The 22,117-nt window shown below is 43.5% G+C and overlaps 1 protein-coding gene across 4 annotated transcripts; it reads right to left on the bottom strand.

The window, feature by feature from the left end:
* Positions 1-1,515: 1,515 nt before the first annotated feature.
* Positions 1,516-21,148, bottom strand: LOC143319401 (bromodomain-containing protein 4-like). Of its 4 annotated transcripts, none has more exons than XM_076728364.1 (22): positions 21,069-21,148; positions 18,631-18,786; positions 16,105-16,345; positions 15,913-16,005; positions 14,896-15,033; positions 14,633-14,765; positions 13,878-14,251; positions 13,419-13,790; positions 12,822-12,950; positions 11,488-11,709; positions 11,090-11,313; positions 10,907-11,007; positions 10,563-10,820; positions 9,502-9,600; positions 8,991-9,380; positions 7,874-8,485; positions 6,793-6,893; positions 6,522-6,636; positions 6,157-6,290; positions 5,844-6,034; positions 4,117-4,360; positions 1,516-4,027 (listed from the first exon to the last, which is right to left on the bottom strand). In XM_076728364.1, the coding sequence occupies exons 3-22, from the start codon at positions 16,231-16,233 to the stop codon at positions 3,959-3,961; spliced, it is 4,128 nt and encodes a 1,375-aa protein (XP_076584479.1). In that variant the 5' UTR covers positions 16,234-16,345; positions 18,631-18,786; positions 21,069-21,148; the 3' UTR covers positions 1,516-3,958. The 4 variants fall into 4 exon arrangements, with proteins under 4 accessions (XP_076584479.1, XP_076584477.1, XP_076584476.1 ...); XM_076728361.1 differs by having other exon boundaries at positions 1,517-4,027; positions 6,522-6,642; XM_076728363.1 differs by having other exon boundaries at positions 1,517-4,027; positions 6,522-6,642; positions 9,502-9,597.
* Between the last annotated feature and the right edge of the window lie 969 nt (positions 21,149-22,117).

Raw genomic sequence — 22,117 nt, 5'->3', positions numbered from 1 at the left:
CCACGAATGCTCACCGGGACCTCCTTTCCTGTCACATTTAAATCTCACTTCCAGAGAGTTTGGAGCTTCATCTGCCAAAAGCCGTCTGTACTATTCTCACATTCCCAGACTATTTAGGCATGTTTGCCTTCTCCTGCATACATCTGCCATTCTTATCTGGAGAAAGAAGAGTGCAGCGTATCACCAGCATGCCTTATCTTTATGTTGGCCGTTTCTCACCCTCACCTGATAAATTCCGGGTCCTGCTTGGCAGTCGTCCCACATTTAGCTCCGCTGACCTCGCCTCCGAGTGTGGGTTTTGGAAATGCGGCAGGTTTCTGTCACGCCCTGGATTTTTAATAGGTCGTATGCCAAGCAAAAGCCACAGAGGAACTCATTTGAAAGTCAAAGGCGATGGACGGGGAGAGCTCTCTGCTTGCTCAATAAGATAAAGAACAGAGCTGATCATCACAACAGCAGGGTTATCAGTGTGCTGGACACATTATCAGACCGCCAAGGCCACAGCAGGCACAGGCACAGTTTAAATAACAGTGTGTACAGTGTTATTAGCAGTGTGTGCTACAGATGTGTGATACTTGAGGGATGAGGTGATGTGCGACAATTCAGAGCCGCGGTGTCTGAACTTGCTTTGGATCTGATAAAATCATGCATGTGACAATATTTTGAATGCGCCTGCTGATTCTATCAACCTGCGGCTGGTTCGAACTGGTCTCGACCACAACATCCTCTGCTGCTCCGTTGTAAGAGCGCATCCTGCACAGTCCTTTAAAAACCTTTGAGTCTCATGAAACTTGTGTCCCCTTTACTTTTGACTGGCTTTCATTTCCTGCCTGTTTGTTTATTTCCTGCCGTGATCACACATTGGAGCAGAACTGAGATTTACATGATCATGAAAATGTGCACCGGCTCAAACGGAGGTCAGGCTAATGAAAGAAAGAACATATTTACCTTCACTGCAGTGTGGAATGTAACGAAGTACATTTATTCAAGTACGATACTATTTCACTACACCTCCAGTACAAATACTGCACTTTTCAAATCCACTACGTTTATTTGACAGTTTCAGTTACAATATTCATTCCCTTCCTGTCCACTAAAAACCACGTATCTCCCCAATAACGTATCTCTGAATTCGATTTTTTCTGATAAACTGAGGGATTAAGTGTTCCTTTATAGGTTTAGAAAAGTCGCCCACTTCTCAAACTAAATAAACTCTTTAAAAAGCATCATGGGTTCGCTGGAAAATGCTTTGTCACAAAGCTGAAAACAGGCTGTTTTTCTGAGCTCAGTTTTTAGGAGGACAGCGGCGCTACAAACATAGAATGATCTCATCGAATGTGATGCATTGCTGTATGCATTGTTGATTAAAAGAGCCAACAGTATATTAAGTCATTAAAATGAGCTCAATCTTAAACATCTACAGCAGTAAAATGCAACACACACATTAATGCAGCAGTAATATTAATCCACTAACATCAGACTTTAATTTTCCTCTTTCCTTCACCATTTTAATAACACTTGATAAGGGCTGATGTAAGGGCTCCTATTTATTTTATTCCTGTGACACACTCGTGTTTTTGTTTTTTTCAGTGTGACACAAAGAAAACTTGAAACACGGCAGCAACAAACAAAGCTGAACAAACATTCCTGTCGAAGACAATACTGTGTGCTGGAGTCCAAACCATGAAAACCAGCTTCAGTTTTCAGCTGAAGTGTGTGGGCAGGGGTGTCATACATGCGCACATACTTTTGACCACAGAGGGTACATTAGAGAGCTCAAGCTGTGCCTGACTGCCTTTGTCTCTACAGCGCCGCCCTGTGGCAGAAACTGGATAATAGCAGAAGGGCTCACCATTAAAACTACAGGAAGTGTGTGTGTGTGTGTGTGTGTGTGTGTGTGAGAGAATAAGTCACAGTGCAAAGGACAAAAAAAAATTAGAAAACTTGTTTTTAAGTTTTTTTTTAAATATTATTTTAATACTTTTCTTAAAAAAAGATGTTGTACTCCATAGTCTGAACAAGATGAATCTATTGACTTCAATGCCTCACTCACCAACATACCAACAGGTTGTTCTGGGTAAAATAAATCAGAGAAAAAGAGCAAAGGGAAAAGAAAACAAAATGAACTCAAAACAATCAAATATGAAAAGGGAAAAGAAATGAAATGAAACATAATGTGATTAAAGAATGGAAGAACAGAAGGGCCAACCTAAGAAAACCAGGAAAACCTCCCGCTTCCAGAAAAACACGATGGCACACGACATCCCAAAACAGCTACCATGGACGATGAGAACATTTTCAAAATAAAAACTGAAAGACCTAAAGATGACAAACAAAAACCTATAGTGCAGACTGCAGAAGCTGCGAGGAAGTGAGTGGTGGACGAGATGGCTAAGAAAGACTAAAAACATGTACATGATGAAAGGAACTAAAAAAAAAAAGAAGAAGGTAGAAGACGCAAATAATCAAAGAGTTAAGTGCAGATATTCACCAGCTACAGAATGATGGGCGCGTACAGTGATTTTGGAACCGCTTCTTCAAACTATTACAGAGCAAACAGCTGCATAATTTCGGATTTTAAAGGGGATAAAGGAAAATTAAATAGCAATAAAAACATAGCCTTTAATATAAAGTGAAAAGAAGATGCATTTTACATGTAAAAAATGTGAATGAACTTTCAGCACTCAATAGATTGGTTTTGGCATAGAGTCGACAAAAAAACAAAAAAAACAAAAAAAACAAAAAACAAACAGAAAAGGTATGAGAGAGAATAAGACAGACGAAACAATCCTCTCAATAGAATCATAAAAAAGTTTTTTTCTTCTTTACAGTAAATTCTACAAAATCAAAACCAGAGCTCAGAGATGAACAGAGACGAGCTTTGCTCCCCGAAATCCAAATTCCTCTCATGTTCTTTTTCGTTGACTTTTCGTCGTATATAATATATATTCATGTATCTATTTATATATATAATATGTATAATTTGTAGGGTATGATTGTTAGTTTACAGGCCAGAGCGCTAAGGCAAAGGACACACTCTGAAACTTTTAAAATGCCATCGTTCCTTCCTCATCGCTCTCCGATGTTCAACGTGCACGCAGGGCGAGCGCCACCCGAAGCCTCCACCTCTCCAATTAGTGACCGAAGAGAGAGAATTAGAAGGAAGTGAAGGGAGGAAGGACGTCTTAGAAAAGTGTGTGAATGCGGCCGGGGTGTTGCGTTCCCACTGCGTCCTGAGAAAACAACCGACTCTCAGATGACCGCTCAACCTGGCAAACTAGACCACACCAGCCCCCGCCCTCCCAGTTAAAATCCATCTGAAAATAAAAAATGAAACGAAAAAAAATAAAATAAAATAAAAAATAAAAAAGACGAGATCAGAAGAGAGGGAAAAAAACAAAAACAAAGTGATCTGTACGTTTGTAATTTGTTCACCCGTTGCTTTTAAACCTCCTTCTCTCCTCTCAAGACATTAGACAATAAGTTTTTCACTCAGTTTTCTTAAATTAAATCCTCCTTTTCACCACTAGTTTTTAAAAGTAAAAGTTCCATCCCTCCTTTTCAATCCGCCTTTCTCGTTTTCCTCGAGGGAGCCGACTATCTGATCATTACGATGTCCGTTTTCTGTCCTCGGAGACTCCGAACCGACAACCGTAAACACCAAGCCAGACACCAAAACGTATCTGAGGTTGGAGGAAAAGAGGGTTGCTCATTTCATTTTCACTTCCCCCCCTCTCATTCACATGACACAAGCCAGCTGTTTCAACTACTGAGAGAAAGGGACAGTTACTAAGTCTGTGTGTGTGTGTGTGTGTGTGTGTGTCTGTGTGTGGGTGTTCGAGTGTGTGAGCAGCGACCATGTGTATCAGAGCATTGTGTTTTCTATGTAAATGTCTGTAAATGTATGTATGTGTGTCTATAGGTCCTTCTCTCACTCCCATCATCTGCTTTCTCCCTCTCAGAACAGGTTCTCTTCAAAGATGGCCATCAGGTCGCTCTGGAAGTTGATATCAATGGTGTCAGCCATCTGCAGAGGACAAGAGAACAGCGTGAAGCACCGAAGAAAAACAGAAAAGAAAGTTTCTTGTTTTTTTTTTTTCTTAAACGTGTGCGTACCGCCTCTCTCCTGCGCCGCTCCTGCTCGCGGCGGCGTGCCATCTCCCTCTGCTGGTCGGGAGTGTTCTGTGCAGCCGAGGAGGGCGGGGGCGGGGCTGGTTGCTGTGTGGGTGGGGCCTGTGGGGAGTGAGTGGGCGGGGTGGAAGCCGGGGGTGTCGGAGCGAGCGGCGACTGCTGCTCCTGGCGACGGCGGGCATCTTCTTGCGCTCGCCGAGCCTGCTCGATGGTGTCCTCGTCATCACGGCTGCAAAAAGAGAGACGAAGAAGATGGCTGGCTGCTGAAGGTCTGTTAACTCCAGGTTGATGGCAATGAAACATAATGAAACCCAACCAACAGCAGCTCTATTAGACTGCTATTATTTCAACATCTTTAGAATAAAAACACTGTTTTTAACTCGTCTTCCAGATATTTGTGTTGACAGACAGATATTGTGTGCTGACACTGACATGTCTGTGATAAACCCAAATGATAATATATGGGCCTTGCATACAGCCTGACTTGATATAAATGGACTCCACCTGCTTGGGGGTGAGTCAGCTATCACATGACACATTTGCAGTTGTTTTACGTACACGTGCTGACGTGGCTTCAGTTGGTTTATCTTGGCATGTCAGCCCAGAGCAGCAGGGATCTGCATCTCTACAGCAGAAAAACCTGCTTGAAGGTGTTTTTCTTGTCTTGAAGCGATGACGTTCAAAAGCAGCCTTTTAGCAATATTTACTATTGCACTGTGCAACGGATGTTGGTAGGCAGCTACTTATTATGGGTTTTCAGGCTGTTAGGATTTTGCTTGGCATCTGCTGCTCACTGCTTGAAAAACAGAGGCAGCACATTTGAAACTGATGAAGCATGTGTGGAAATAATGACAAAGGCTATTCAAACATGATGCTGAATCGTCCCTAAATGATAACGAAGCCCATCTGACGTCACTGCAACCCGCTTGGAGGCGGTCGAGCGTGCTTTTACTCAACTCTAGAGACGGTCTGTCTCAGATGTGACTCAGCACAACATCGGCACGTCCATAAGCGCCAATGAAAAAGCCCCACGACACAGTAATACAGAGTAGATGAAACTGAATATCAACTAATTTACAACAAATTACATGTGCCACATATCTCAGATGTTTTCCCATTTTTCAATAGTATACCACAGTTCATTTTTTCTTTTAAAACTGCTAAAAGTCAGTTGATTTGAAACCTGAAAACCTGAGTTGAAAGCTGCAGACGAAAGTGTGATTTCAGTGAAAGTTGACTTGCATACTGTGTTCATATGCTGATCCTAATTTAGACGAGCAACCAGCAAACCAACCAGAACAAACAATGAGAAGACCCTGACGTTATGAACAAGGATTATATAAATTAACCAGTTTCTTGCACCTGGTTCAAGATTCAGGTGTCAGAGTGACCAATCATCATTTTCAAAGAATTCAATGAAAGCTGACAACGACAGGTAACATTCAAGTCTTCGAGGTGAGCTTCATTCTGTGCTGACGTGAATGAAATCAATGGCTTGGAGTGTCGGGAAACATATTTGGAGGAAAAAAACAAAGAAGTAATGGTGGTACTCCTTTGAGGAAAGAGATGAAAGGCTTAAATAATGATGTTAAAAACACTGGTATGATCCTTTGTCTTTTAAGAAAGAGAGTCTCTCTGTGTCTCTGTCTAACATCATAACTGTTGACTTCTCCCTTCCCCGTTTCACACTTCTCCATTCTCCTCCCACCTACCGTAGCTTTTCTTGCTCTCTCCTGGCCTGCTCAGCCTGTGCTTTCAGCTGTCTCTCCCTCTCCTCCTTCTCCCTGGCAGCCCGTCTGAACTGTTCGAAGCTGTCGCTGGAGGAGCGCACGGAGGAGGCCGGCGTGGACTGGGACCTCTGCGCCAGGCTGGCCCAAGACCCCATGTTCTTTAACTTCACGTCCTGGGAGAGGACGAGGAAAAGAAGGGGGTAGATGAAATGGATGGAGAGAGAGCAGCCCAACCAGGAGGGGTGGTGCAGCTGTAACGTGGTTGATGGCATTATCTTGTCACACTCATACACACCTGTGTCTTCTTGGGAGCAATCGGAGTTTTGGGCTCTTGCTTGATTTTGTTGTCTTGCTGGGGGCAGGGTGGTGCAGGGGAGTCTGGGAGGCGGGAACTGGGGCGCGAACCATCCACTGACTTCAGATCTAATCCTGCGGGAGACATAATGGAGATTAACTACACACATGCACCTGAAGTGTCAGGCCCGTGAGTACAGGCCGCTTTCATACACATATCATGTCTATAATTAACAGAAGAGGAACAGAGACTGTGCTGTTTAAGACTCTGTCACATCCTGACACCTTGCTCAGCTTTGACCACAACTTTCATTTTTACAACTTAACACAAGCAGATACTGCAAAGATAAAAACTCTTGTGCTCACTGTGTTTGCTGTCGGGTTTGTGTGAGTCTTGACGCATGGCAGGGCTGAAGGGTGAGGGGGGCAGAACCGGCGACTGGGAAGGCTTCTCTTCTTTGACCCCCACTAGGTTGGACCTCTGCTCCTACGGGCAGACAACACTTTGGTCAAATGATGTTTTCAGAATTAAAACGGATAACTTTCCCTTTTAACATTTGTGTATCTCCAACCTTTAACTGGCTTGTTTTGCTGTCGCATACACACACACAGCATAAAGCATAGCTGGATCACTCACATGTTTCTTGGTCTGTGGGGGTGACTGCTGTCCCATTGTATGGAACTGAGGCATTTGAGGAGAGTGCATCATCAGGGGAGAGGGGCTCTCACGCAGGCAACCTAGAAACACAGAAGAGGAAATACTGAAAATACTAAACTTGACTATATGAGGAGTGTCATCTGCTAAGAAGTGTAGCCTCTTCAGCTGAATCCATTGACCACAAGACCCTCGTCTTGCAAGTTGCAGTCAGACTTAGAGAGGAAAAACATCGCTGTATTTAAAGTACTGGTCTGACTGATCTTTCATTTACTCTTTTTATCACAGCAGTGGTTTAATCACCCTGTTCCCATTATCATTATTGAGTTTATCAACAAAAAAATTTAAGAAGAAATAGGGCCAAATGAGTTTTATTTGCTGTTGCAATGCTTATAATGTATGTTGGTTTTTAAGACTGATTTATGAATAAGATGTATTTCTGCTTTTACTTCAACAAAAGTAAGAAAAAAATACACATTTGTATAACAGAAAAATATCTTGGGGGTCTGGGACCTCAGTTTGGGAACAAAGCAGCAACCACTAGGGGTTAAAAATGAGGCCAATGCAAAAACTGCAGTTTCTTGAATAGACACTGGAGGCTGGCTCCATACGCGAGTCAATCCTGATATTGAATATGAATAAGAATCCCCGTATTAAAATGCCTAACTTTACAGCAGAAATAAACGTTTACAGCCTGGTACTAAAACAGTAGCTAATTTCCGCGTTCGTGGTAACTGTAGAGGGGTGAATTTTTATACAACTCACTAATTTAAATTATATTAAGGCTTAAAGTTCTGCGTAATTGTGGGCATGGCTGCATGGGTAAGAGCTCACCGCTAGGGTTCAGAAACCAGGCTTCATTTGGCGACCTCAGCTCCACCCACACTTTGCCCATTTTTGCATCATCTTGGTGGAATCAGGCACTGCCAAGATGGCCGAGGCCAGAGTCACCACACTGAGCTCCACAATGGCTCGTCAGAAACCAGTGGGTGACGTCACAGAGAGAACGTCCATGTTTTCTACAGTCTATGGAACCACTGCCTAAAGCATATCAATATCTTACCTGTTGAGAAAGGCTCTGCCTTGCTGCGCGGTGATGGCTGTTGTTGATGCTGTTGCATCTGTTGTACCTTCTGCTGCAGGGCCACCCCCTTCTGCTGCTGTGACGCTGACGTGTGCGTGTGTGGGAACGGCTGCCGCATGTGAGCGTGGCCTGAGCTGTGTCTCTGCGTCAGGGGAGGGGTGGGTGTGGTCACACCCTGCGTGTGCATCGACGGCACCAGCTGAGAAGACACCGGCGCAGGCGAATGTGTGTGCGCGTGCAGTGGCTGCGTCTGCGTGGTGGGTCGAGCCTGGAGCGACTGCAAGAAGGTGTGAACTTGACTGAGGGGCGGGATTTCAGAACTGGTGGGCGTGGGCTCTTCGTCATCCTCCAGCAGCGCTTGGGGAGGCTGCGCTGAGAGGGTACCCAAGATGCCATGCGACGGGGGTGAAGGGACGCGGGGGCGGGGGACAGGCTGGGGGAGAGTGAGGGGAAGCGAGGGCTGAAGCTGGGGTGACGAGGATGGAGGCAGGGAGGGCAGCGAGGACGGGGGAGGCTGTGGGATTTTTGGAGGAAGTGGGGCAGCTCGGTTGCTGGGTCTTGACGGTTGCTGGGGAAGAGCATTGTGAATCGCTGCAAACAAAAGAAGAGAGGGATGGGAAAAGAACAGAACAAAACCAAGTTATAGAGTTACACATTTTTCCTCTTTAACAAAAAATCTGCTTTTTGAATTTCATCCTGTTTTTAAGCACGATGTGGTCAAGAGCAGAGCCACTGTCTGAGAACAAAAGCCAGAAAATGAATGCATGGATGAAATGTTCATACATCAAATCAATCATATCAATTTGAGCTAGAACAATAAATCGAGTAATCGATCAACAGAAAGTTAAGCAATCGACCAACAGTTCTGAGGATCACAATAATTTCAGTGATTCATTTGCCTCCTCTTGGATCTGAGGATTTGCTCCTTTTAACTGTTGAAAATCCTAGACTGCTTTCTGAAGATGATTTTCTAACATTTGATAATGATTAATAATGAAAATAATGATTACACACAGTCCTTAAAATGCATGAATATGTCACATTCATGCTAAAATTAACCTCAGCTTTGCAAGTTGTGCAACTAAACTGTACATACCTGGTGAAGGTATGATGGGATGTTGGTTTAGGAAAGGGTGCGTCTCAGTAGCTGTCTGGCCAGTGGGTGTGTTTGCGTTGAGGAGGCCAGACACGATGGTGGTACCGACAGCAGTAATGGTTGGATTGGGCTCTGAGTTCGACTGTGTCAGGTGAGGGTTCATGAATTGAGCCAGAGGATCAAATCCAGAGCTCAGCAGCTGGGACGAGTCCAGAGAGGGGACAGACACGTGGACAGGGGGAGGCGGGACAAACGGTGGTTTGGACTGGACCACTTGAGGCTGAATCGGAGGCTGAGGAGCGACTGGGCCGACGGCGCTACTGAGGGACTGGTGCGATCTCTTGGTGTCTTTGTTAGAGGAGGTCTTCTTCTGCTGCTTGGGAACCAGCCCTGGAGCACAAATAGTATAAGGAAGATGTGATGAAATACGAAGAAAGCTGATATGATGAAGAATTACAGCTAATGCTTCTCACAGTATGATAAACTGACAACTGCTGCGTGAGCATGTTACCATTCTCAGAGTCTTCACTATCAGAGGAGTCGCTGCTGTCTGAAGATGAGGATCCTGTCTTTATCTTCATGACATTTGTTGATTCAAGAGGCTTCTCTGCTGAAACAAAACACACCAACAACCATGAGAAGCTGACAGATGTGTAAACACGGGACATTTCTTTCCAACACACCTGATGACTTGTTATTATGGCTGTGATACATGGATGTAGGGTTGTGTCATATGATGGTATATACAGTACAGTGCAATGGTAGAAATTTGTCCAATTTGGCTATACAGTCTCCACCGTGGGAGCCATACCTTAGCCTGGATGTATTCACACTCACATTCACAGAGCATACGCTGCTATGCTGCAACACAGTGAGTGAGTGGGCATGTTGATGACGTTGCAAGGAGTCATAAGTCAGTCATTAAGTACAGGCGAATTGTCCTCCTGCACGCTCTACCCTGGCTCCACCCTTTGCTTACACCAAAGGAAACACACTTTGAGAAAGATGCTTTGCTTGTTCTCTGGTGGAGAGTTATATAACCAAGAGCTGGTTAGCTTGCATATGGACAGAACCAGGCTAGCTGTTTCTCCCTGTTCCACATCTCTGTGCTAAGCTAACCAGCTGCTGGCTTTAGCCTTACATATAATAGACAGACATGACAGTAGATTAAATCCTCTCATCTAATGCTCTACCAGAAAGCAAACAAGCATATTTTGCAAAATGTGGAACTTTTCCTTTGATATTTTTCAATTCACATCACAATGTATATAGCAATATGGCTGCTAAAAAAAATATAACGTAGTCAAACTGTTCAGTTTAATCAACTGTTCTTGCCAGCAAATGAATAAAACCAAAACTGAAACTATCAATTTTTATTCCTGTGTTGAAGAAGCTGCAAGACAGGAATAACCAGTCTTTACAAAGTGCGATGATTCACTGATCAACGGTTACACAGAATTTAATTATGACTGGCAGAACAAGTGTTGTGACTCAGGTGAGAACTGTTGGAAACACAAAAGTCGCTTGACGATCCTTCAAAAGAAGTGTGGCGCGCACATACAAACAGCCTACCTGACGGCTTTTTCTTCTTCTTGAGGCAGCTGGAGACGTATTTCTCCAGCTCTCTCAGCGTGGAGGGCTTCAGAGTCTCGAAGTCGATCTCGATCTCGTCTGGGTTGGAGTTCTTCAGCGAAGGCTCACGTGTTTGGATTATGTGCACGACACGGCCCAGTTTGTCACCAGGCAGCTTGTTGATGTCCAGGCTCAGCTGGCGCTTCTCCTCGTACGACATCGGCTTGCACCTGTCAGTGGACATGGCCCCGAACACATCTGGGGAGGAAAGCATAACAGCTGGTTGATAAGATGCTTTCAAACAGAAAATCATGCTCAACAGACTGCATGTCTCACATACATACCCAAGTCATCCTCTGCTTCAAGAGAGGCCGAGGGGACGAGAGGGGTTGGTCCAGGCTGAGGCGGCACAGCTGGGCGGCTATTTTTAACTCCTTCTTTCTTACTGTGATTGACAAATGATTAGATTAGCCCCAGCTTGAAGCTTCCAATAGCATCACTTATCTTATTACTGCTGTAACACCTACCCGGGCTTCTTCCTGTCCTTCTTCGCAATCATTAGCTCCTTGCTGCTCTTGTTTTTCTTAGAAGTCTGAAGCACCACAGAGGGAGGGGTCTCCACAGGTTCCTCTGCTCCCGTCTTCTTCTTGTGCTTTTCTTTCTTCTTCTCCTTCTTCTCCCTCTCTTTCTTCTTGGGCTTGCTGGCCTGCGGCTGGGAGAGTGCTGCCAGCTGTTCATGGACAGCTTTAAGCTGGAGGACAAAAACACACACAGTTGTGGTCTTAAGAGAAGAAAAGACAGCAGCCTGCAAATTTGTCTCTCCGTGTTTCAGCATTCACCCACGTTTGGTAAAGCTGTTCTGCGTGGCCCACCCACCTGTCGTGTCTCATAAGCCTCCCTCCCCCTTCATTTTCCATCCTCTAACCTGTTCCTGTAACTCAGCCAATCGCTGTTGCCTTTCTTGTTCTGAGTCTCCTCTGGACGACTCCGATTCGGAGGAACTGGAGCTATCATCTTCCGAGACAGCAGAAGGAGGCGGGGCTTGTCGAGTGGAGGGGGCAGGGTGGAGGGCCGACGATGGGGTGGGAACAGGGACGGGCTCCTCTAGCTCATCGGGCATTTTGGCAAAACGCATCTCAAACACGTCCTGTGAGGACAGAAGAAACCGTGAACTCAAACAGTGCCAAAGAGCAATGACTGCAATAACATTTAGAATTCTTTCTGAAGACAGAACCAAGTGTTTTTTTTTGTATCTACATGAACACGTTTGCCATGTTTCAGTATAAGTACATCCTGTACTGCGAATCACATTTACTGAAACTGTATGTAAATGAGACTACTATTTTTTTTTAATAAATGTAACAATAAAATAATGCATGTAATAAAAACATGTTAACATATTTTGGCTTGTTGTGTGTAGCTTGATGGCCAAATTAATGTAAATGGTATTTAAATAAAACTATAATAAATAAAACTGGAGCACCGTTAGCATACTCAATAATGAGGCACCATCGAGAGAAACTGTGTCGGTACATGTGTCTGTTCCAACCATATGTAAATGTATTTGTCCTTTTGTGCACTGACTGTCACACTTATGGAATGCAGAAGGTCAGTGGTTTGATTCCTGGCGCCTGTAGTCAACATGTCGAAGTGTCCTTGGGTAAGATACTGAATCCCAAGATAGCTGTGCCATCTGTGTTTGAGTGTGCGCGTGAATGGTTATCGCTCTTGATGGGCGGGAGGCACCTTGCATGGTGGCCTCTGCCACCAGTTTATCACTGTGTGTGTGAATGGGTGAATGCTGCCTTGTGCTGTAAAGCGCTTTGAGTGGTAAGTAAGACCAGAAAAGTGCTGTACGCAGTACATTTAGCATGCTATACTTTGGGTTTTCTGCCAAATAAATGCTGTTGAGATGCCTAATCCTGCCCCTTGTCTAAGTCTGAGAATGAATCACCTTACATTTACTAATGAACCTACAGGCTACTCCTTCCATGTGGATGTGGGCCTATACCTCGTTTTCACTCCTATCTGGAGCCGATAAGACCTGGAAATTACTCAAATCAAACTCCATCCCTTTCCATACTGTGTGGTAATCCTTTGTTTTTGTTTTTTTTGTTTTGCTAACTTGGAACTTCTCACTCTGATGGGCCTGAAGGTCATTTGTGCAGTTTTCTAGACTCTCAGACTAATGTGGTGCTGGTCATGTAATGTATACAATGTTCATTGTGGATTGCTTGACATGTGCGATGTGTTGATTACCTGTAATTTGCGCGCCATGGCAACCACATCATGGTCTGGGGGGTTGTACTTGTAACAGTTTGAGAACATCAACCGAACGTCTGCTGCAAATTCTTGAGCGTCTCTGTACTGTCTGTTGTCCATCTTTTTCTAAAGGAGACAAAAAAAATGCACCGCCATAATCAAACCTATCCAAATTCTTCACATTAAAACTTACTTCTTCATTTTTTTGAGTTTAAAAAAATGCTGTGTTGCTGAAGTAAGGGAGGGTATTTCAACCTGAATACGTTCTTTATACCAACAAAACTGTGTCTATTAAACTATCAAAAGCTGACAGGTACCAAGGACAGAATGACACAGAATGATTTATTTTAAGATGGAGAGTAGCCTTGAACTAAAAGAAATCCAAATAAACAAACAAATGTTCAGACTCTTTCATACAATAGATTTTCTTTGCTGCATTTTAGGGCACATTCTTGTATGTGTAGTTCTTTCATTAAATGAAAATATGGATTTTGTGGAGAAAAGCAAATAACTAAAATGTAATATACCACAAACCAGATATTGTACTAGCAGCAACACAAGGTCTGTTACAATCATCATTCCTAATAAAATCACCTTGATGGTGCTGAGATCCATGGGGTGCTTGATGATGTCGTGGTAGTCGTGGAGGCCAAGGGCTTTTACATCAACGGGCTTGTAGAAGGGCCAGGCATATGCTACATGTTTCTTAGACAGCATCTCTCTAGCAAGGCGTGCGCAGAAACGCAACTGATCCTGCCGCTTCTGTGTAACCGTGCCTCCAATCTCCAAACCGCCTCCCAGGTGATGCTGAGAGTCTGGCTGAAACGCATCTTTTTTGGGTTGCTTAGACGGGCGAATGCTCTCTCGACGTGGCCGAGCCTCAGCAGAGACAGGAGATGATTCACTGAGCTGGTCGTTGGCTGTGGGTGTGGTGGTGTCTGCTTTCCTCTTCTGGCTCTTCCTTTGCTGTTGGAGCATCAGAGATCAGAGGTTACAAAAATGACCCAAAAAAAAAATCAGCTTGTGATTAATAAGAAGGCTGCTTCTCCTCACCTTGATGAGGGCAGGGGAGCTCTGCAGCATCGGGGCAGGATGGAGGCCTGGGTGCGTCGGGGCTGAAGGGGGAACAGAGGTCATGCCCTGGGCCAGGACGTCAGGTGTTGAGAGGGGAAATGGAGGTCCTAGATGGGGTGCGTGGGAGGTGGGTGTAGGAGGCACGCGTGGGGGCTGGGGCTGGGGCTGGGGCTGGGGCTGGAGCTGGGGCTGGGGCTGGGGCTGAGGCTGGGCCAGAGACAGGGTGGAAGGGCCTTGAGGGGCGGGTACAGCACGGGTCTGTGGGGTGGTTGAAGGGGATGAGAAGCCTCGAGTGTGTGGGGTGGTGGAGGGGGACGACGAGTCTTGGCCTGAATCAGATTTGGTGATCAGGCCTGGAAGATCGAACATAAACACAGGAAGATCACAAAGACAAAGTCATGGATAAAAACACCAAAGCCAGACCTACTTAAAAACTGACAGATTATGAAACATTGAACAACGGTACAGGACATGACAGGCCCACGAGCATTAAGTAAACAAGACCTGATTTAACAATAAATCTTTGGTGCTAGGTGTAGTTGTAGCTTGACTGGTTAGGTTAGTCTTATTTACTTGTCACTGCAACTCCTCAAAGTATACCAATACACACAAACACCATTACAACCTCTGTCAGAATGCCATACCACCTTCGCTACTGAAAGGGAGGCTCCCAGGGCAACAAAAACAGTATCACACTGACATTTTTCAGCCCATATTAAATCTGAAACTCCTACCTGGCTCTCGTCTCCCCCCTCTGCGTCTCTTGGAAACCACAACGATCTCTGTCTCCTCCTGCGGCATCTCTGTGATCTTCTGAAGGAAGTGCTTCTCCAAGGCCTCTGCCATTAGGACAATATCATCCCCAGGCTAAACACAGAAACACATGCGCATGTTTAGAAGACATCAGCTCTTTCCTTCAGTAGGATAATGTCTTGCTTTATCCCCTGAACTTCAGGAAAGTCACACGTAGCTAGAACTTAAGTGGGAGGAGGCTGACCTTGTTGTAGATGTAGCAGTTTGTGAACATTGTGTTGAAGTCTTGGATACACTCCTGGGCATTCCAGTAGTAGTTGTTCTCAAGACGTTTCTTTATAGTGCCCATGTCCATCGGGGTCTTGATGATCTTATAGTAGTCCTTAAGAGAGAAGGAGAGCAGGTGCAGAGTGTTGGATTAGTATCGTGTCCGAACTAAAGTAAAGAACGTGAGACAACAAGGACACAGCATATGCTTAACTCTCACCCTCTTTCATCGGCCTGAAATACATTATTCATATGAACTGTGTCATTTGATATCTGTAGCACACATTAGAGGCACCGCAGCCTGACAAATTTACACCTGGTGATATTCTATATTTTCTTTGCTATCCATAAAAAGATCAAAACCAATAATGAATTGGGTCATATTGTCCTTCTGCCGTAAATACTTACTAGTGCACTAAAACCACGGATGAAAACAAATACACTAATTACTACTGTATTTGAGCAATGATTGCTAAAATCTTGTGTTTGTTGTTGTCTTTTTATAGGTTTTGTGACAACACAAGTATAAAATACCACAAGCCAAACTGTTCAACAGAAGCACAAAGCATATGAAGCTTAATATAGAGCATATACAGTGAATTTGGAGTCTTCTGCTTGTTATTTCACTTTCACTTTCTTCCTGTGAAAAGCTAAACTCTGCAGCAATGACAACGGATCCCCAGAAGAGTAGCTGTTGTAATGAGGATCCAAACAAACAATAAACCACAGAGACGTATTAGGAACTGTAGCTACTGCGGTTCCAGGTATTTTCCAACCTGAACAAGTTTCTCCTGTTTGACTGTGACCACTACGGGACCACAGAAGAAGCAGTATTTTCATGGGAGAGAAGTCCAGTGTCACAATCTGCCAACTAGAGTCTGGAGAATCTATCAACATCTAATTAACCTGGCACCTATTTTGATGCTATCAGTGTGTTGTGGACTATGTATACTTTGATTACTGGCATGCAAACCAACAGAAACACATGACTCACAGGCAAATTGAGTTTGATGGCATCTACAGGAGCTTGGAAGGGCCATGCAAAGTTGTGTTTCCATAATGACTTCAACACTTCTTTAAGCAGGTACTGCAAAAGAGCAAAATCACACAAAAAACAGTATCAAACTTAAGCTCAAACACCGGACAGAGTTTACATGTACAGACTCATGAACAGAAATGGACATACCTGTAGCTGGTTGGTCTGTCGTTTGGGTTTGGTGGGGTTCCATACTTCAGGGGGTGGAGGGTTGAAGAGGAGGGGCTGTGGGGCAGAGGGAGGGTTCTGGCTGCTGCCTGCCTCCAGTCCGTCTCCCATCGCGGCAGTGGGGTGCAGTGGTTGAGCAGACAGTTTACGTAGATTGGACCTGGCAGGGGCAGGTGGGACCGGTGGGACCCCCCTCAGGCCATTACACTCCTCACTGGACTCTCTGGAAGGACAATCGACAACAGCATCATCACCGCTGCCACTGCTGTTACCACTCGTGCTTGTTAGTGAAGCCAACTTAGACTATCTTAAGTGCCTTATCAACTGATTGTAAAACACACTTCAAACTCGGCATTAAAAAAAACCCCAAAACAATAAAACCCTGACCAAAACCATCTTTTTTAGTCTTTTCACTGTTACAATGATCATCAGCTCTGTTTGGCTGAAAAATGAACCCTTAATTCACAGAGTTAGATGTGAAAATATTCTGGCTCTAGAAGCTACCTCTCTCTGCTGCTGCTGCTGCTGGCCTCTTTGTGCTGCTGGGCTTCCTGAACAGAGTCTGCCACTGAACAGCGGCTCTCTCACTCCTTCTTCGGAGGCAAACCAGTAAATTAATCAGCCAAAAAAAGCAACTGCTGTTGGACTCAATCACCAGTCCCAGAGATATTATTCAAACTGTCCAACCCAAAAACACAGTCACCATTGCTATCACACCTCAAATCTGAAATCAACCCACGATCACATCGAGTCAATATCAAGCCCTTTCCCTCTCTGTCTCAATCACCTGTCTATCTCACTGGCAGTCCACAGTGTCCTAAAACTTCAGCTTTTATGGCATCAGTATGTGAGACGCTGAAGCTACTCTGACAGCAATCGAATTTCTCTAAATGTAGCCAACATTCTTCCCCCTTGTAGTTTGCCTTAAAAATCAATAATCATGTCCTGAGGGCACAATGTCTCCGTTTACATGCACAAACAAATGTGTGCATTCCTGACCAATTACAACCTGTTAGATACCAAACTCTTAGAAAAAGTATTGACTCACAGCTCTTTGATCATAAGACTGTTTGCCTGCAGCATCTTTGCCTCATCACGTAGAAGTGGAACTTGAAATGAAACACATTACAGATTTCTATACTTCTACAAGGCCTGACTTGCATTTTCTTAAGCCGTGCAACACAAGGTACAGTATGAAGCTTTAAAAATCTACCATCTCAACAAAATGATTCAATCAGCTCAATAATGATCAAAGATGCTGAACAGTATGAGGTATAATTCATAACATATGGCACACTCAGATATTGTCATTTATAATGAAAAACTGTAATGATGTATGACAGGGTAAAAAGTATTGACTGGAACTGGCTGAAACACCAGCTAGAAAATAGCTGAAAATATAACAAGCATGAAAGTAAAAAGCAGTTTTTACTAGTCAGCACATTTTCAGTCAATTTTCTACACTGGACTGGACAGGAGGTAAAGTGGAGGCTGCTGGGGTTACTGCAGTGAAAATCTTTTTGTGTTACTATACCATACCATGGCACTTAATAAGGAGGCCCTTCAATCATCATGCACACATTAACATGCAATTACTGTGCTGGATGAAACACTTCATCTACACAAGAACCTGCCAGTTATATCATGCCGCAGAAAGGCTGATCTATTGAATAGTGCTATAATCAAATTTAACAATTTACAGTTAAGGTTAGGTAATGTGTCTGGATTATTAGAAAGTCTTGGGAAATATTCAATTCAAAACCAGATATTGTGCCTTGCGAGGGAGGTGGATTCGCGAGATCATGTGAGCTAAGAATCCATCTTGCCAGGCCTCAAGTTTTGTGCTTGTAGCCAAACCACAGTCATTCGGACCAATCAGTGTCCTATGAGGAATTACTGGCAGATAGTTTAGGTGCTGACGGGGTCAACATCAAGAAGCGACTGCTGATTCATAATAACAATGGCGGCTCATAAAGAGGTCAGTGTGGACCCTGCTATATCATCGGCAACATCAAAACTGGAGGGTAAAAACGAAACCGAAGGCTTTTCTCAATGGAAAAGATGCTTTCGTTCTTCTTCTGCCTGGCTTTGGTAAGAGTTTCACTCTCCTACTAAATCACTGGTTGAGGTTAGACCCTGGTAGACGGGGACAGGAATATGGTTCATCCAATCACTTGCCAAGTATTTTTTAGAGCTGCCTGCGCTTTTCCAAATAGTTTCCAAGAACAACTTCTGGGATGGTTGTGTGTAACAAATCATCTGGTACGTCAGCTTAATCAAAACTATTAAAAAGGAAAAACTACTTTACCGTGATAATCTTATCAGTTTATCTATGCACTATCCAGATGTCCTCACAAACACTTATTCTGGCCGAATATGGTGCAAGCAGATACAAGGTGATAGCGATGACTTTTTCTACAAATCAATGACAAATTTACTGTAAAAGCTGAGGCTCAAATTCTGACACATTTAAATATTACAAAGACAAATAATCTTCCGAAGACTCACATGTTTGTTGCTGTGCAGCGGTGGTCTAATCCAATTGAGTGATCATATCTCAGTTGGTGAGGCGGCGATTTCCTGAGGTAACGCCGGAGGTTTGTCAGTGACACGTTGTGGAAGCAGGAAAACCACAACACACAGATAGAGGGCTGAGTGTCACACCTGAGAGACAAAGACAGATGCCCTGGTCAGCATGTCACATTAGAGCACAGCTGCAGGCTCAAGTTTAGCCAGACTGTGTCTTAACTGATCACCATAATACAGGCAAAGAACCAATGGTATACTGATACTACAGAAGTAACACAAACACGTTTAGCATTCCTTCATGACAATTTGGAAATGTGATCATTCACCTCGTTTTCTAACCACTTCTTTTAAGGCTGCACCGGTTTTGTTCCTTACCGCTGTGCAATATTTGAAAGCCATTCACCAACAGTCAATTAGGAATCGTTTAGAGTTATCACAACACTTCACCTTACTTCCTGTCTGGTGTTTCTACACCCCTGTGGCACAATCACCTTTATGAATGGGTCTTTTGATTAAGCTGTGTCTTCCAAGTTAAGGACAAAAAGGACCATGTGTAAACATTATGGTCCATTAATTTAGAATGTATTGGTATGTGCTCTTCTTTATTCCCCAGGGAATTAGAGAGTCAATGAGCTGTTTGTATGAAGAACATTATTCCAGTGACTCTTTCATAATTCTTATGTGACAGCTTTCATCACATGCATATAAATAGTTTATTGCTATTATATAGGTTTTGCTGCTATAGTTTATCTTTCGGGAATGTAGATTTAAGAGACTTTAAGACAAACTTGCTCAAAAGGATGCGAGTACTGCAACTCCCATGGTTTTATGGATGAATGTACTGGACCTCGACCTTGAACCTTTGACAGTTTCTGGATGCCATTTGATCGTGTATCTCATGGTGCTCAAAGGTTTAGGGCTTTCTGTGTGAGACAATCTGTAATGCTCAAACAAAGACAAGGGCTTGTCTTTCATGAGATGACATTATTGTATTTTGATGATTTTGGAATTTCTTCTACCAAAGACCTAACTCTTCATATCAAAAGACTGATTAACTTGTCCAAACTGTTTGTTAAATATGTATATATAATCTCTGCAACTATTATTAGACAAACACCCATCTTTCACTACAGGTCCATATAACAAGGTGTGAAAAAGCTTTTCAACAGCATCATGTTTGAGGTCTCTTTCCTGACAGAAACCAAAACAAACAACGTGACACCAGATAACTTTACTGTTGTTGTCAACAAACTTCCAGACAATCATATATCAGAATAATCTAGTACATGTGTGTCAAGGGGACTGTACGTTTGAACTAATGCCTTAATACACCATGTACAATTTTGTAGTGAGGTGTCAAACTACCTTACCACAAATATATATAAATATCAATTCTAACTGACCAGCAGACTGTGGTTCATGTTTGAAGTTTAAAGTTAGTCAGAAGTTCTGAGATTTTACTTATAAATCCAGTCCGTCCTGTCTGGACGCAATTGCGTTCATCTGTATACAGTTAGCATAGGCGCAAGGCAATTTCGCGGGTAAGCTAACTAGCTACAATACAAGACCAAACGTCTAGACATTGAAACGAAGAAACATAATTTGACACCGAAAATAATTGTTATTACAACATTTATCAGCCATTTTGCTACTGACGTTATTTCGTATCTCACAGCTAGGTTCTCCGTAGTACTGGTAACGTTATCTGAGGAAAGCGAAGAAGCTAACGACGCTGAGTGTCATGAATAATGTTAACGTTACTTATCACCAACAGTGGCTACCAAGACGCAATTTATTGAAAAACAACTTTGGTCTACACCTTTGCCTTGCTAACCTTCCATGTCAGTCCACCGCCATGTCCACTGAGAGAGACCGAGTGACAGCTCCGCACGTAAACGGCCTTTCAGAATACAACTTGGACGGGATTGATATTCTCGAAATGACGTACGTCGCACTTCACATGAGCTCCTGCGCCATCGCGCGTAAACTACGTTACCGAGAGGACGTAACTTATGTCACGAATACGGCCTACGGGGCTACAAACAAACAGCCTAGCAGCTAACTGGCTAGCATGATACCGACCTGCAGCTAACGTGCACCCTGACAGCGCGGAGTGTCAAATGCCACGAAAACGACCTTCACACAACCATTGACAGAAGAAAGATGCAACCCACAATATGCACAGTAACACCAAATCGCGCTAACTGAAAAGGCAAAAAATTAATCTATCTCGTGTGCCCGGACCGGTGCAAGGCCTGTGAAGACAGCTCATGCTCCGCTTGCCGAAGCGCACACTGACAGCGCGCGAAATACGCCCCCGATGTTAGTTGTAAACCTTTTACCAGATCCCCGGAGTAGTATGCTCTCGTTTGATAAACCAATGTCATCTACACAGAGGCATAAAATGCTATTTTTACCTTCTTCAGTCGGTTGTCAGCGCTCGCGGACCTTCCTCGCCCCAAATCCAGAACAAACAGTCCCGTTCGACGTCGATGACGTCAGACGCACGGGGGCAGGCCGTAGTTTGTCAGACGAAATGTCACCCACAGCTCCGCCTCCTCCCCAGGCCGAACATCATGCAATAACTTGAAATGTTTTCAACAATTAAACAGGTTTGAGTTCATCATGTAAATTCTCTCTTTAATGCTTTCGCTTAAATTAAGATGCTTGAAATAAATACGAGTAAAAAAATCCACTCATTACGCATTTTTTTTATCATCAACGAAAGCGTGGTAAGGTCATTGAGTGCACATAGTGCGTAGTTATAAATGATATACTCTCAGAACGTCACATGACAGAGAAAATAGAAACAATGTTATACTAAACAGCACAGCAATAAAAAAAACAAACAAACATACGATTATTAAATAAAGCATGATAACATCTTTCTTATTAGTTCAAGATTTCATCAAGCACTGCTCACATTCCTCATAGAAAACAGAAAAAAAAATGTTTCTGTTGCCGAAATTAATTCAGATAATATAGTTCTAATCTTGCTGATGTATAAATCCAAACAGGAGAATACATACTCATGAAGTAAGACAAAATCAGCCATAACAACAAAATACATTTGTATTAATATATTATTATTGAGGGTTTCACAGGATAAGATTGAGTTTAGGTTTAATGGGCACATCCTTTACCTTATGGATAGTGAGGTGTTTGTTGGCCAATACTGTTGCCATGTGATACAGGAAACAATGTCAGATGATGGAGACAGGTGAACCATTTCTGAAATGAAATCATAGCACTGCGAAATGTTTCATCTTCAAATGTTGCTGATATTAGTGTCTGGGTCGTGGGAGCTGACACGCCACCCTGTGGTCACAGATGGTACTAAATCCAATTAGCAGCTTAAGTAAATCAGTGTAAAGCAACACCTTTGAGCTCCTTCACCTTGGATGTAAATGCATCGCATCACTGCCAACTGCAAGCTAAAATGTAGTAAAAGTTTCACCCTTGAGAT

This window comes from Chaetodon auriga, chromosome 4, assembly GCF_051107435.1.
Source record: "Chaetodon auriga isolate fChaAug3 chromosome 4, fChaAug3.hap1, whole genome shotgun sequence".
NCBI lineage: Eukaryota > Metazoa > Chordata > Actinopteri > Chaetodontiformes > Chaetodontidae > Chaetodon > Chaetodon auriga.
The sequence above is the reverse complement of the archived record's forward strand: the minus strand, read 5'-3'. Positions and strand labels throughout refer to the sequence as shown.

Excerpts from the sequence above, each read along its gene's own strand:
- LOC143319401 (XM_076728361.1), bottom strand. The coding sequence starts at position 16,233 with ATGGGAGACGGACTGGAGGCAGGCAGCAGCCAGAACCCTCCCTCTGCC. Across the intron at positions 16,006-16,104 it reads GACAGACCAACCAGCTACAG|TACCTGCTTAAAGAAGTGTT; the intron begins GTATGTCCATTT and ends GCTCTTTTGCAG. Across the intron at positions 6,894-7,873 it reads GGCAGAGCCTTTCTCAACAG|GTTGCCTGCGTGAGAGCCCC; the intron begins GTAAGATATTGA and ends CTGTGTTTCTAG.